Consider the following 11728-nt stretch of genomic DNA (forward strand, 5'->3'; position numbering starts at 1 on the left):
TTGCTCTTTTCAAAGCATGTATAAAAACATGGCTCACCTCAGTAATCCCAACACTCCAGTGACTAAGGTTAGTGGATAGCTGCAAGGCAGCCAACCTGAACTACAAAGTAAGACTCAAATATTGGGATGGAAACTAGAGAAAAGCCTTTATAAGAAGAGGGCGACGAACAGAATTATGCCTGGAGGAACTCTGTGACAACAGGTGCACACCAATGGGAAAGGACGGGCAATTAAAGAGTTTGCAGTCTATGCTTTTTTTCCTTTCCTTTCCTTTTTCTTTCCCCCACGCAGTCCCACTGGGAGGCCAGCTGTACAAGCATCTGGGTTAAGAACTGGAGATAAGGCCGTAACTGCTCTTGTTCAGTTTATGAACTTACTAAAGCTTCACGTTATTACTGGACTTAGAAACGTATAGAGTTTCCACTTCCTCCTCAGTCATATATCCCTCAGTTTTTCACATCAGCACCCTGCCAAACCAAGGGGCAACCAACCAACTTGCAAGAGGAGGGAGTCCCAGTCTGAGTCTAGCGGCAGCCTGGACTCCTGCTGCACACTGCCCTCTAGTGGTCACCCCAGGTGGCCTTGGCTTCCCGGAGTCCAGCTCCCCAGCCCCAGGTCTTCCACCCACCCTCTTCACCTCCCAGTCCCCTCCCCTTCCTCCCGACAGCATCCCCTTCCTCTTGGTCCTTCTCCCCCCCCCGCCGCCGCCCCCGCTCCGGCAGTCTCCAGGCCGGCGCCCACAGGGCCGGGCCGGACCGGCCACTTGTCACGGCACCTTCCATCGCAGTTCGGACGCTCCGGAACCCCGCGTGTCCTTCCCCCTCACCTAGTCCGGAGCGCTGCCGGCTTCGCTCTCACTGGGCCCGCCAGTTTGGTCCCGTTTCTTTCTCTAGTTAAGATTCCTTGCCAGTGGCTTCACTTTTTGGCCTTTTCACATATGCATATTTGGGGGGCCCTTACCCCCCCTCGCGGAGAAATGGAGGCAATAAAATGGCGGACCCGGAAGTGAAGGCGCTGTGACTATGCGTCCTGGCGGAGGAATCTGAAGGAAATGACTTAGCAAAGCCAATTAGCCCTGCTCTCAGAACCGCAAACGCACCTCTGAGTCTGATTTCTTCTTACTGAAAACCTCTTGAGCTGGAAAAGCGTATACCGAGGGCATCCTGAACGGGACTACTTAGCGAGGCGCAGGATCAATGATTACGTGGCTTACGTGAGACATAGTTCCGGCAGGGGACGGGCCGAGATGGTAGTTTTGGCGCCAACACGTGCTGTGGGGAAACTAGGTTACTGGTGCCGCTCACTCTACCATCTCACTTGTTCTCCGCAGGGCTAACTTTAGGGTTGGGGGAGAATCTTGCTTCCGCCTCGATGAAGCTGTTTGAGACATTCCTGGTTATACACTCCTGTCTGACCCGACACTTTCCTGGTGTCCTAAATATTTATCAGGAGAGAGAGAAAAACCCAAAACTTTTGGAGAGACTAGAAGAGGATAGAACAAAATTGCAAGTCTTTTTAGCCACTAAATTTACCAGTATATCTTGGTTTCTCGTCACCATTTTAACCAGTGAAAGAACTGAGAGAAACCAGGGAGAAACGGCACTGGAAAGATAGTTCAGGGTTTAAGAGCACTGACTACTCCAGGAGACCCAGATTCAATTCCCAGCACCCACAGAACAGCTTTACAACTGTGTAACTCCAAAATCTGACACCCTCCCACAAGCATTACATTCAGACAAAACAGCAATGCACATAAAGTAAAAATTTAAAAATTAAATCAGTAACAAACATACCTTTAATTGCAGCAGGAGGCAGAGATTCCCCTAATTCAATGCCAAATTGCTAGGCCCAAAATTTAAACAAGCTGGGCGTGGTGGCACACCCCAGCAGAACCAGGTGGATTTCTGAGTTCAAGGCCAGCCTGGTCTCCATACAAAGCCACACAAACAAGTTTAAAGATTAACAATGGGCTTGGGGGCATGGCTTGTCACTCAGGAGCACTGGCTGCTTACAGAGGAACTCTAGCAGGGTCTTGTAGATGCTTGGCAAGCACTTCTACCACCAAGCTATGTCCAAATCCCAAATTATTCTTCAAAGCCAAATATTAGATGAAAAGGGAAAACCAGATGTGGAAGCACAAGTAATTTCTGGGATCTGTAGTATTTCACTGGAATTGAGAAAACTAAGCCCAGACTTAGGATTTAACGTCTTTATTACATAAATGAATAAATGGCTCCACGATTCAGCCGCAATAGCTTTGGAAGGAATGGGGACAGGGGTAGGGTCTGAATGTAACTGCTTATTTCACGGTCTTATGGTAGCTGAAGAACTGGGTCCAGGAACCACTGATTCCTATCACATACTGCACCTCCATGAAGGCAAAGCTACAATACCAAGGACCAAAAAACTGCGCCTGCTCCACGACTAAATCGCAATTTTATATAAATTCTTCTACTGCTACTCTGGCTTTCCTTTTGATCAGATACATCTTTTGCCTTTTAGGAAGTAAGTATTCTAATAGTAAAGATTCCCCATGAAGACTCAAATCTGATTTTCCCAACATTTCCAACCCGCAGCAGGAAGCAGAGCTGTGAGCTGGAGTTAAAGGAACGATCTCTGAACCGATAGGATGCGTTCCTCATGTCCGGTCTCTTGTGTTCACCGGTAACTACCGCCACGATCCCGGGGAAGAGAATGCACTGCAAGCAGCAGCAGAACTTAGCCTTTTAGAAATCCTGTTTTGTCTCAAGACTTCAGGTTCTCACTACTTCTCAAAGCAGTATTACTGACCTGGTGCTGAAAATTAGGGAGGTTCAAGTAATCTTTGAAGCAGATTAAAATGTAACAACAACAAAACAAGAAAAAAAACTGGTCTCCCATTTTGCACAACTATACTTCTCTCTGAAGCCTTGAAGAAGGGTGATTTTTCTGGGATTAGTTAGTATTCTCAGGGCTGGGGGGGGGGGTGTCCTATGATCTTGTACTCCATTGATTAAACCCTTGACTTTGTGCCTAGAGGGCTTTTGAGAGAAACGGAGTTGGCAGATAAATAAATAAATAAATAGATAGATAAATAATAAATAGATAAATAAGTACATACATACAAACATACAATTCGATTGGCAGATTCATCAGCACCACCGCACAATAGAGGGAAGAGAACAAGATTAAAGTGGAAGGCTGAGAGAGGAAGGGACTTAAGGGGGAGGACAAGGAGGGTATGGGGCGGGTGGGAGAGAGAGGTCTCGACTTAGAGCAAGTCCAGGTCGATCGAGCGGATGCTGGCAATAGGGGCTCTCCAGAAGTTGAAGGTGCTATACTCAAGGAGGGGGTCGCCTTCAGGGCTCTTCCGCTCAGCTCCGGTTGCCTGCCCACCCATTTTGCCAATGCTGTTGCTCTCCTTGCTCTTGTAGGTAGGTGAATCTGACAGGCCCAGGCCTTCCAGCTCCGACAGATCCAGTTCTGGGATGGGCATCCTCCAGAAAAGAAAGGAGCTGTACTGGCTACTCACAGGGTCCCGCATGATTCCCTGAGGAAGAGAAAATCACTTGTTAGTCCTCATGCTAGAGCAACCTAGGGCTTTCCCTTGCTTATGTTGTTCGTTTCCATGTACTCTGGTAAATCAGCCAAGCTTCCTAAGACAAATACCAAGAACTCTTACTATTACCACCAGGCTCCTACTTTCTCCCCATCTCTGGCTGACCAGATACTACCTATTGTGCCAGGTTCTTCTTGGCTCTAGTTTTTCCCCCAGTAATACACCTCAGGCCTTATGCATGCTAGGTAGGAACTGTATCGTGCATCCCCTTTGAGTCTGATTTCTGAGGTTTTCCAAAGTCTGGCCCCACTCTGTTTATGTGTGGTATTGAGGGTTTGACAGATGCTGGTGTGTTCTAGGTGAATGTTTTAACATCATATCCTGAGCCCACTCTGTACCTTTATAGAGACAGGATCTTAACTCAGTTGCCTAGTCTAACCTTGAACTTGAAATCTTCCTGAGTCACTGGGAATACAGGCCTGCTCCACTAGGCCTGCTTAATTAATAATTGTACTGAGAATCAAAAGCAGGAAATGCATGTGCTGGTCAAATACCCTACACATCGCCAGACCTAGATATCTGGCCTCCTCACAGTAATTCAATAAGTTAGGATGCTTCTGTATTGGTCTTTCTTTTCCTTCTTGCCTTTAAACCTAACTAAAAACTTACCTCTTCCAGGACATTACCCCCAGAACAGCCGAGCTCCATCTACCCAGCTGGCTCCAGCACCCTGCATTTTTACTTAATTCCATTGAGCTTTGGTTACAGACCACTATGGACTGGATACCTGTTTTATGTGTGTATCTCTCTCTCTTTTTTTTTTTTAAATTATTTATTCATTTTATGTATATAAGTACACTGTAGCTGTCTTTGTTCACACCAGAAGAGGGCATCAGATCTCATTACAGATGGTTGTGAGCCACCATGTGGTTGCTGGGATTTGAACTCAGGACCTCTGGAAGAGCAGTCAGTGCTCTTAACCACTGAGCCATCTCTCCAGCCCTCTCTCTTTTTTTTAAAGATAGATTTATTTTTTTTTTCTGGGGCTGGGGATTGAACCCAGGACCTTGCACTTCCTAGGCAAGCGCTCTACCACTGAGCCAAATCCCCAACCCTTCTATTTATTTATTTATTATAAGTACACTGTAGCTGTCTTCAGACGCACCAGAAGAGGGCATCAGATCTCATTACAGATGGTTGTGAGCCACCATGTGGTTGCTGGGAATTGAACTCAGGACCCTGGAAGAGCAGTCAGAGCTCTTAACCACTGAGCCATCTCTCCAGCCCCTGTGTATCTCTTTTAAGAGACCAAAAATTCCTTTATGGGTAAAAACCCACCTGCTAGGTTGGGTGCTGGTTGCACACCTTTAGTCCCAGCACTGAGGAGGCAGTCTCTCTAAGTTCAAGGACAGAAAGTTCCAAGAGAGCCAGAACTATATAGAAAGACTCTGCTCAAAAAACAAACACACGAGGGCTGGAGAGATGGCTCAGTGGTTAAGAGCTCTGACTGCTCTTCCAGGGTCCTGAGTTCAAATCCCAGCAACCACATGGTGGCTCACAACCATCTGTAATGAGATCTGATGCCCTCTTCTGGTGTGTCTGAAGATGGTGACATTGTACTTATGTACATAAAATAAATAATTTTAAAAAAAAGAAAAAAAACAAACACACTTACTCTCCGGTAATGCAGGAGCTAGCCCCTCCACAGAAACGTTAACGTGCTATCCCATTCCTACTCTGACAGATTTCTCCTTTGGGTGACAAATCTTCCCTGTGTTTCTCTGTCCTATCTCTCCTCAGAACAAACCCAGATGCAAGGATAATTTTCATCCAGCATACCAGGATCTTTTTTCCTTTGGTCCAAATGCTAGAGTAAAGCTGACAACATGGAGCAGAGAGCTGGGAAGTACAGGTAAGGAAGTGAGGTTTAGATTGTAAAGAAATGACACCTTCACAGTCTCAGCTTTGTCTTAAGAGACTTTCCTACCCCGCCTGCCTCTTACAGGTTTAGTGGAGTCTGGAGCCCCTTCTTTTCCCTTATTAACAAGGGGAAGGGCAGAAAGCTTTAGTTTAAATGTTCCCAAAGGGGCAAAGTGAACATTCCACTACCACCAAAAATAGAAGCCAGGGTTTCAGAGAGCCTTTCTAGAGCATGCAGTCAGCTCTTCCAGCCTGTGATTCCAAAACATCCCTAAATGATGGAAAATGTCTCTACTAAAGTAGGAAAAGAGCTAAAACCCAGGACAAAATAGACGAGAAATGTGGGGGCTAAACAGTCTGTGGATACAGCAGAGGTGACTTGTTTTTTCTCGTTTTTGCTTTTGAGTCTTGCTTCAAACTCAACTCTAGTTGAGGCTAGTTTTGAACACAAACCCTTCTTGCTAAGGCATCTCTGGTGCTAGGTTTCAGGAATGTATCATCAAGCCCAGAACTTTTGGGCTGGGTTTTTTGTTTGTTTGGTTTTTTGGGGTTTGTTTGTTTGTTTGTTTGTTTGTTTTTTGAGACAGGGTCTTCCTCTGTAGCCCTGGCTGTTCCATTTCTCAAACAAATGTAGTCCACCTGGGCCTCACACTTCCAGCAATCTTCTCGGCTCAGTCTCGGGAATGCTGGGGTTCCAGGTTTGCGCCCCACACTTGGTTTCAGACTTTGCTTTTCCTCCTTAATCTTGTGTAAGCGTAGACACACACAGGTGCACACAGAGCATGCATACCCAAGAGATTGTGGAGCAAAGGTAAGGGGGAGGACCTCTGGTGTCCTGCTTTATCAATATGGGCCCTAGTTCCACAAGACAGGGTCTCTCACCGAACTTGGAGCTATGCTGCTGACCAACAAGTCCAGTGATCCTGTCTGTGCACTCCCATATTGCTGGGGCAACACATGTGGGCAGCCACACCCAGATTTTTTTTTTTAAAGATTTTATTTATTTTATATAAGTGAGTACCCTGTCACTCTCCTCAGACACACCGGGAGAGGGAATCAGATTGTGTTGCAGATGGTTGTGAGCCACCATGTGGTTGCTGGGATTTGAACTCAGGACCTCTGGAAGAGCAGTCAGTGCTCTTAACCACTGGGCCACCTCTCCAGCCCACACACCCAGATTTTTATTTGGGTACTGAGGATTTGAACTCTAGTTTTTGTTGTTTTTTTTCTTGTTTTTCGAAAGTGTTTTTTCTGTGTAGCCCCTGGCTGTCCTGGAACTCATTCTAGAGACCAGGTTGGCCTTGATTCAGATCTGCCTGCCTCTGCTTCCTGAGTACTGAGATTAAAGGCGTGCACCACCACTGCTAAACTCAGTTTTTTTTTGTTTTTTAAAGCGCGTGCCACCAGAATTCTGCCAATTAAGGTTCATTTGTTTATGTATTTTATGTATGAGTGCTTTGCATGTATGTCTGCAAACCAGAAGAGGGGGTCACATCCCATTATAGATGGTGTGCTTGCTGGGAATTGAACTCAGGGCCTCTAGAGAATTAGAGCGGCAGCCAGTGGTCTAAACAAATATGACCTCAGGTTCTTACACCCATGGAGCCATCTCCTCGGCATTTCTTTCCCCCCAAAGAGCTGAGGACTGAACCCAGGGCCTTGCACTTGCTAGGCAAGCGCTCTACCACTCTACCACTGAGCTAAATCCCCAACCCTTGTTTTTCGAGACAGGGTTTCTTTGCATAGCCCTGGCTGTCCTGGCACTCCATCTGTAGACTAGGCTGGCCTCAAACTCACACAGAAATCCGCCGGCCTCTGCTTCCGGCTTCCGGTGCTGAGTTAAAGGGATGCTTTCACTACTGTCTGCCTCAGCTTTTTTTTTTTTTTTTTTTCATTTAAAATTCTTTAATTTATGTGTACATGTGTGCATGATATATGTGTGCAAGCTGATGTCCTAAAAGGATATTGGTTCCACTGGAGCTGAAGTTACAGGGGTTTATGAACCAGCAGGGGTGCTAGAAACTGAACTTGAGTCTTGGGAAAGAACACCAAGTGCTTGTAACTGCTAAGCCATCTCGTCATCTCATGACCTTTTAATGTTAAAAATACGAGCTACTCTATTTATACTCCCAGCATTCAGGAGGCCCAGGCAGGAGTTTCAGGAATATGAGTTTGGGTCCAGGTTGGGCAAGACCATGGCTTAAAAAAAAAAAAATGTTGAGGCAAGGTCTCAAAGCTCAGGCCAGCTCTAAAATGCAACTCCTGATCCACTTGCCTCCATCTCCCAAATGCTGGGATCACAGGCATGATCCAGGATATCTGGTTTGAAACAAGGAAATTCTGAGTCTGTCTGTCTGTCTGTCTGTCTTTTTTCAAGCGCCAGAATAAGCCCTTGGCAACCGAACATTACTCAGCAGAGAAGCATCTTAACGAGAGAGTGCCGTCGGGACTGAAGCAAAGGAAAGGTGAGGTCATCATCCCAGGAACTCCGCTCTGACCATCTCCACAGTAATTTGCACACGTGCTCACAAGCACGACTGCGCCTATAACACCTTCCAGTGAACCAATCACTGCTCAGGTCTGGGGCTACAGATACTGCAGACCAAGCCGTAAAAAGTCATCCAAGTCACTGACGCTGCTTATGAGGAATGTTTACTGCATTACCAGGTTTCTCCTAGTTAGCTGACTTTAAAAAACAACATCAAAAACCTTCCTTCTAAGTCTCCTACAGAGTAACCTTCTTACAATGCACAGCATGTAATAGACTGTTTTTCAGAGACAGTGTCTCAGGTAGCCCATGACCTTAATAGCAGAAGCTTACCTTGAACTTCTGGCCCTCTGACTCCCCAGATTGTATAAAAGTCTCTTAAACAAACAAATAAGCAAGCAAAAAACCAGAATCTTAGGGGAAAAAAAAAAAAAGATTTGTTTTTGCTCTTTGACCTACGGTCTAGCTATGTAACCCAGGCTAATTAGGAAGTTATTATATTTTTAGCCCAGGCTAGCCTCCAACTCAAGATCCTCTCTAGTTAACACTTCTGGCCTTCTGAGTGCTGAGGTCACAGGCATTTTTTAAAAATGAAAACATTTTTTTAAAAAAATGTTATTTGAAACTGGGTCTCACTACTTAGCTCTGACTACCCTAGAACTCCTTTTGTAGACCAGGCTGGCCTCGAACACAGAGATCTGCTTGCCTCTGCCTTCTGAATGCCTGAGTTAAAGGTATGTGCCATCACACTCTACTAAAAACGTTACAATTGGGGGACACCTTAGATAGTCAGTAACTGGCTAGGTTGTCTAACAAGTTTGTGTGCATCCCAAGTCTCACAGTTTCTAAAATAATCCCGTAAAAATGTTTAATGAGCTAGAGAGACAGCTCAGAGGCCCAGAGCACTGGTGGCTCTTCCAGAGGACCTGGGTTGGGTTCCCAGCACCCAGTGACAAGCAAGGCCTGTTCCAGGAGATCTGACACCTAGTCTTCTCTGGCAACAAGCATGCACTTGGCATAGATTAAAATAAATCTGTGGGGGTTGGGGATTTAGCTCAGTGGTAGAGCGCTTACCTAGGAAGCGCAAGGCCCTGGGTTCAGTCTCCAGCTCCGAAAAAAAGAAAAAAAAAAAATCTGTGTATTGTGAGAGAGGGCTTTGGCGTCCATGAGGGTTGTAGCATACATGGCCCAAGCCTATGCTGGGGTGAGAGGACAGTGCCAGGCTGATGCCTTTTACCTCGTCTGACCTGGTAAACTAGACAAGATGAGCTGTGGGGGGAATCTCCTCTGCCCTCCATCTTGCTCTCCTGTGCTCTGCTTTATGTCTGAGCCCATCTCCCCAGTCCCAGCCTGGTTCCCTCAGCAATCCTGTCTCAGTTTCCTCGGAGCTGGGAACACAGGCATGCACTGCCACGCCCCAGTAAGAATTTTGAGGCTGGTACAGTGGCACATTCCTTTAATCCCAGCACTCAGGAAGCAGAGGCAGGCATGGGCGGATCTCTTTGATCCAAGTTAATCAGGGTCACATAGTGAGCACATGTGATGAAAAAATACATTTGTGTGTGGTTTTATTTTTGTTTCTTCAACAAGGTCTTGATGAGTATCCCAAGTGCTGTTTTGTTTTTTGTTTTTTTTTTTTTTGGTTCTTTTTTTCGGAGCTGGGGCCCGAACCCAGGGCCTTGCGCTTCCTAGGTAAGCGCTCTACCACTGAGCTAAATCCCCAGCCCCCCAAGTGCTGTTTTTTATTCTGCCTCTGAGTCCTGGAATTACAGGCATGTGCCATAATGCCCAGCTAAAAATTTAGTTCCCAAAAAAGGAATTTTCCTATATTCTTTTGACTACTGTCTGTGATTTGACTACTAATCTGAATAGCAGGATGGATAGCATGGTGGATTCCTATAACCCTAGCATCAGACAAATGAAGGCAGGAGGGTCAGGAGTTTGATGTCAGCCCAACTACAAGAGACCCCCCGACTTGGAAAACAAAGTGAGCAGAGACTAAGCTGGAATTTGAGTCATTGTTGATAAACTGACTCTAATAACTGAAATGCCAGAGTCCAGTGTGGCAGTGCACAGCTGTAATCCCAGCACTCAGGAGGCTGAAGCAGGAGGACTGTGGGTTCCGCCTGGGCTAGACTGCATAGTGAGTCCAAAACCCCCCAAACCAAAACAAGAACATGAACGAGAACCAAAATGAATATGAAAACAAAACAATTTAAAGGAAATTTTGTGAATATTAAAAGGCTGGAAATCGCTATACTACACGTACTGAGAGACCCAGATTTGTTCCAGAAAACATTCATAAAGGCATACATGGCATTAAAATAAAAGACAGGCTTCTCTTCAGCTAGCCTCCCCTTTCTTTCCCTGAATGCTCTTCGCCCAGCTTTCTATTCATTTTTGCTTCTCTTGAAGGCTCTGGATGGTGACAAATGACAAATGTGCTCAGTTCATGCTGGCCATCGCCACCCACTTTTGAGCTACTTCTAAATTTCATTGTCTAGTCTCAGCAATAAAATGATTAGTAGATACATTCGAAAGACACACTTTCTTTAAGCTACCTGGACACACCCAAACCCCCTTTGTCTAATGCCCCCATGCGCATCTAAGGCCTAATCCACAGGGCCTTGCTGTGTCACGCTGCCCCCATGCAGTCTGAACAGGGATGGTGGAGAATGAAAATGGAGGCTTTCTGGTATTTCTCATGTCGCTCTAGGATTTTCCTGTTAGCCACAACCTTCCCCACTTACTAGAAGGAGCTGCAGAGACAAATTTGCTCTCATAAGTAGTTCCTGTGACCTACACTGATTGCAGCATGCCGACCGGCAACTCCACAATTGCCCCCACCTGTCCTACACCTCAAGTCTCTTTGAAGCAAAAATCTGAGACAGGGAGGAGATTGTTAAAGGTTCCTATCACTCTCAATAGCATCACATATTTAAAAAGAGAGAGAGAGTACCCTGCTCCCCAAAACTCCCTACAAGAGACAGAAAATCGAGGGGGATGGAAATACAAGTAGAGGCTACAATAATTACAGTAGGAATAAAGATTCAGCAAATAACTGGTAGCAGAAATTATAGCTTGAAAAGGAAGATATAGATAACTAGACACTAGACAGAAGCCATTAGATGCACAGGGCAAAAATTATAGGAAAATGAATACATGAAATGAAGAGCTAACTGCGGAGAGATGATTACAGGTAAGGTGTTAGAAATGAATGCCTAGGTCCATGATAAGGCATGGATGGAGATCTTAACAGATAAAAATCTGGTAACAAATAGTTACCTATTGTTCATAGCGCCCCCTTCTCTAATCTTAAACTGTCCCCCACCTCCGTCTCGCACGGGGGTCTTTCTAGCTTGAGAAGCTGTCCCTCGACTAGGTTACCTGTTAGCAATGAATGACTAGGGTTGTTCCGAAGACGGAAGGAATGCCTCAGGGGCTCGGGGGTCGGCTCTGGACTGGAGAGGAGGCTGCTGAAGGAAGCTGTCGGAGATGTGACGGCTTTGTCTCCTCACGCCTTCTCCCTCGTCTGTGACGGGATCGGCCGCTGGGTCTCCCCTGCAATGCAGCCCCTCCTAGCAAGGGCGGAAGCACTCCCCGCCCCCTCTCTGCCTGACTCGGCTAATTCGAGGGATAGGTTCCGGAACACGCCACCCAGGGTAGAGCCTCTCCATCGGCTCGCACCGCACCCCCACCTCTCCAAGCACCCTCGTGCTGACTGGAGTGCATGGCTGAGCAGTTAATTGTCCTCCAAGATGTACGGGTTAAAAAGTCTTCCC

General features: G+C 46.2%; 2 protein-coding genes across 4 annotated transcripts in view; both read right to left on the bottom strand.

Annotated features, from left to right (window-relative positions):
* Positions 1-1604, bottom strand: part of Gabpb2 (GA binding protein transcription factor subunit beta 2) — a 39892-nt gene extending 38288 nt beyond the window's left edge. For 2 of the 3 annotated variants that reach the window (XR_005501120.2, XM_006232936.4), the window contains exon 1: positions 1100-1604. The gene's annotated coding sequence lies outside the window, so the exon portion shown is untranslated. Of the gene's footprint in view, positions 1-826 lie in introns of all 3 variants that reach the window. The other variant, XM_227439.9, reaches the window with a different exon arrangement.
* A 590-nt stretch (positions 1605-2194) lies between these two features.
* Positions 2195-11365, bottom strand: Mllt11 (MLLT11, transcription factor 7 cofactor). The gene is made up of 2 exons (NM_001013912.1): positions 11334-11365; positions 2195-3529 (listed from the first exon to the last, which is right to left on the bottom strand). The coding sequence occupies exon 2, from the start codon at positions 3521-3523 to the stop codon at positions 3251-3253; it is 273 nt and encodes a 90-aa protein (NP_001013934.1). The 5' UTR covers positions 3524-3529; positions 11334-11365; the 3' UTR covers positions 2195-3250.
* Between the last annotated feature and the right edge of the window lie 363 nt (positions 11366-11728).

Source organism: Rattus norvegicus, chromosome 2, assembly GCF_036323735.1.
Source record: "Rattus norvegicus strain BN/NHsdMcwi chromosome 2, GRCr8, whole genome shotgun sequence".
NCBI classification, from domain to species: domain Eukaryota; kingdom Metazoa; phylum Chordata; class Mammalia; order Rodentia; family Muridae; genus Rattus; species Rattus norvegicus.

Bases quoted from the DNA above. Each gene is read 5' to 3' on its own strand.
- Mllt11 (NM_001013912.1), bottom strand. From the start codon at position 3,523: ATGCGGGACCCTGTGAGTAGCCAGTACAGCTCCTTTCTTTTCTGGAGG.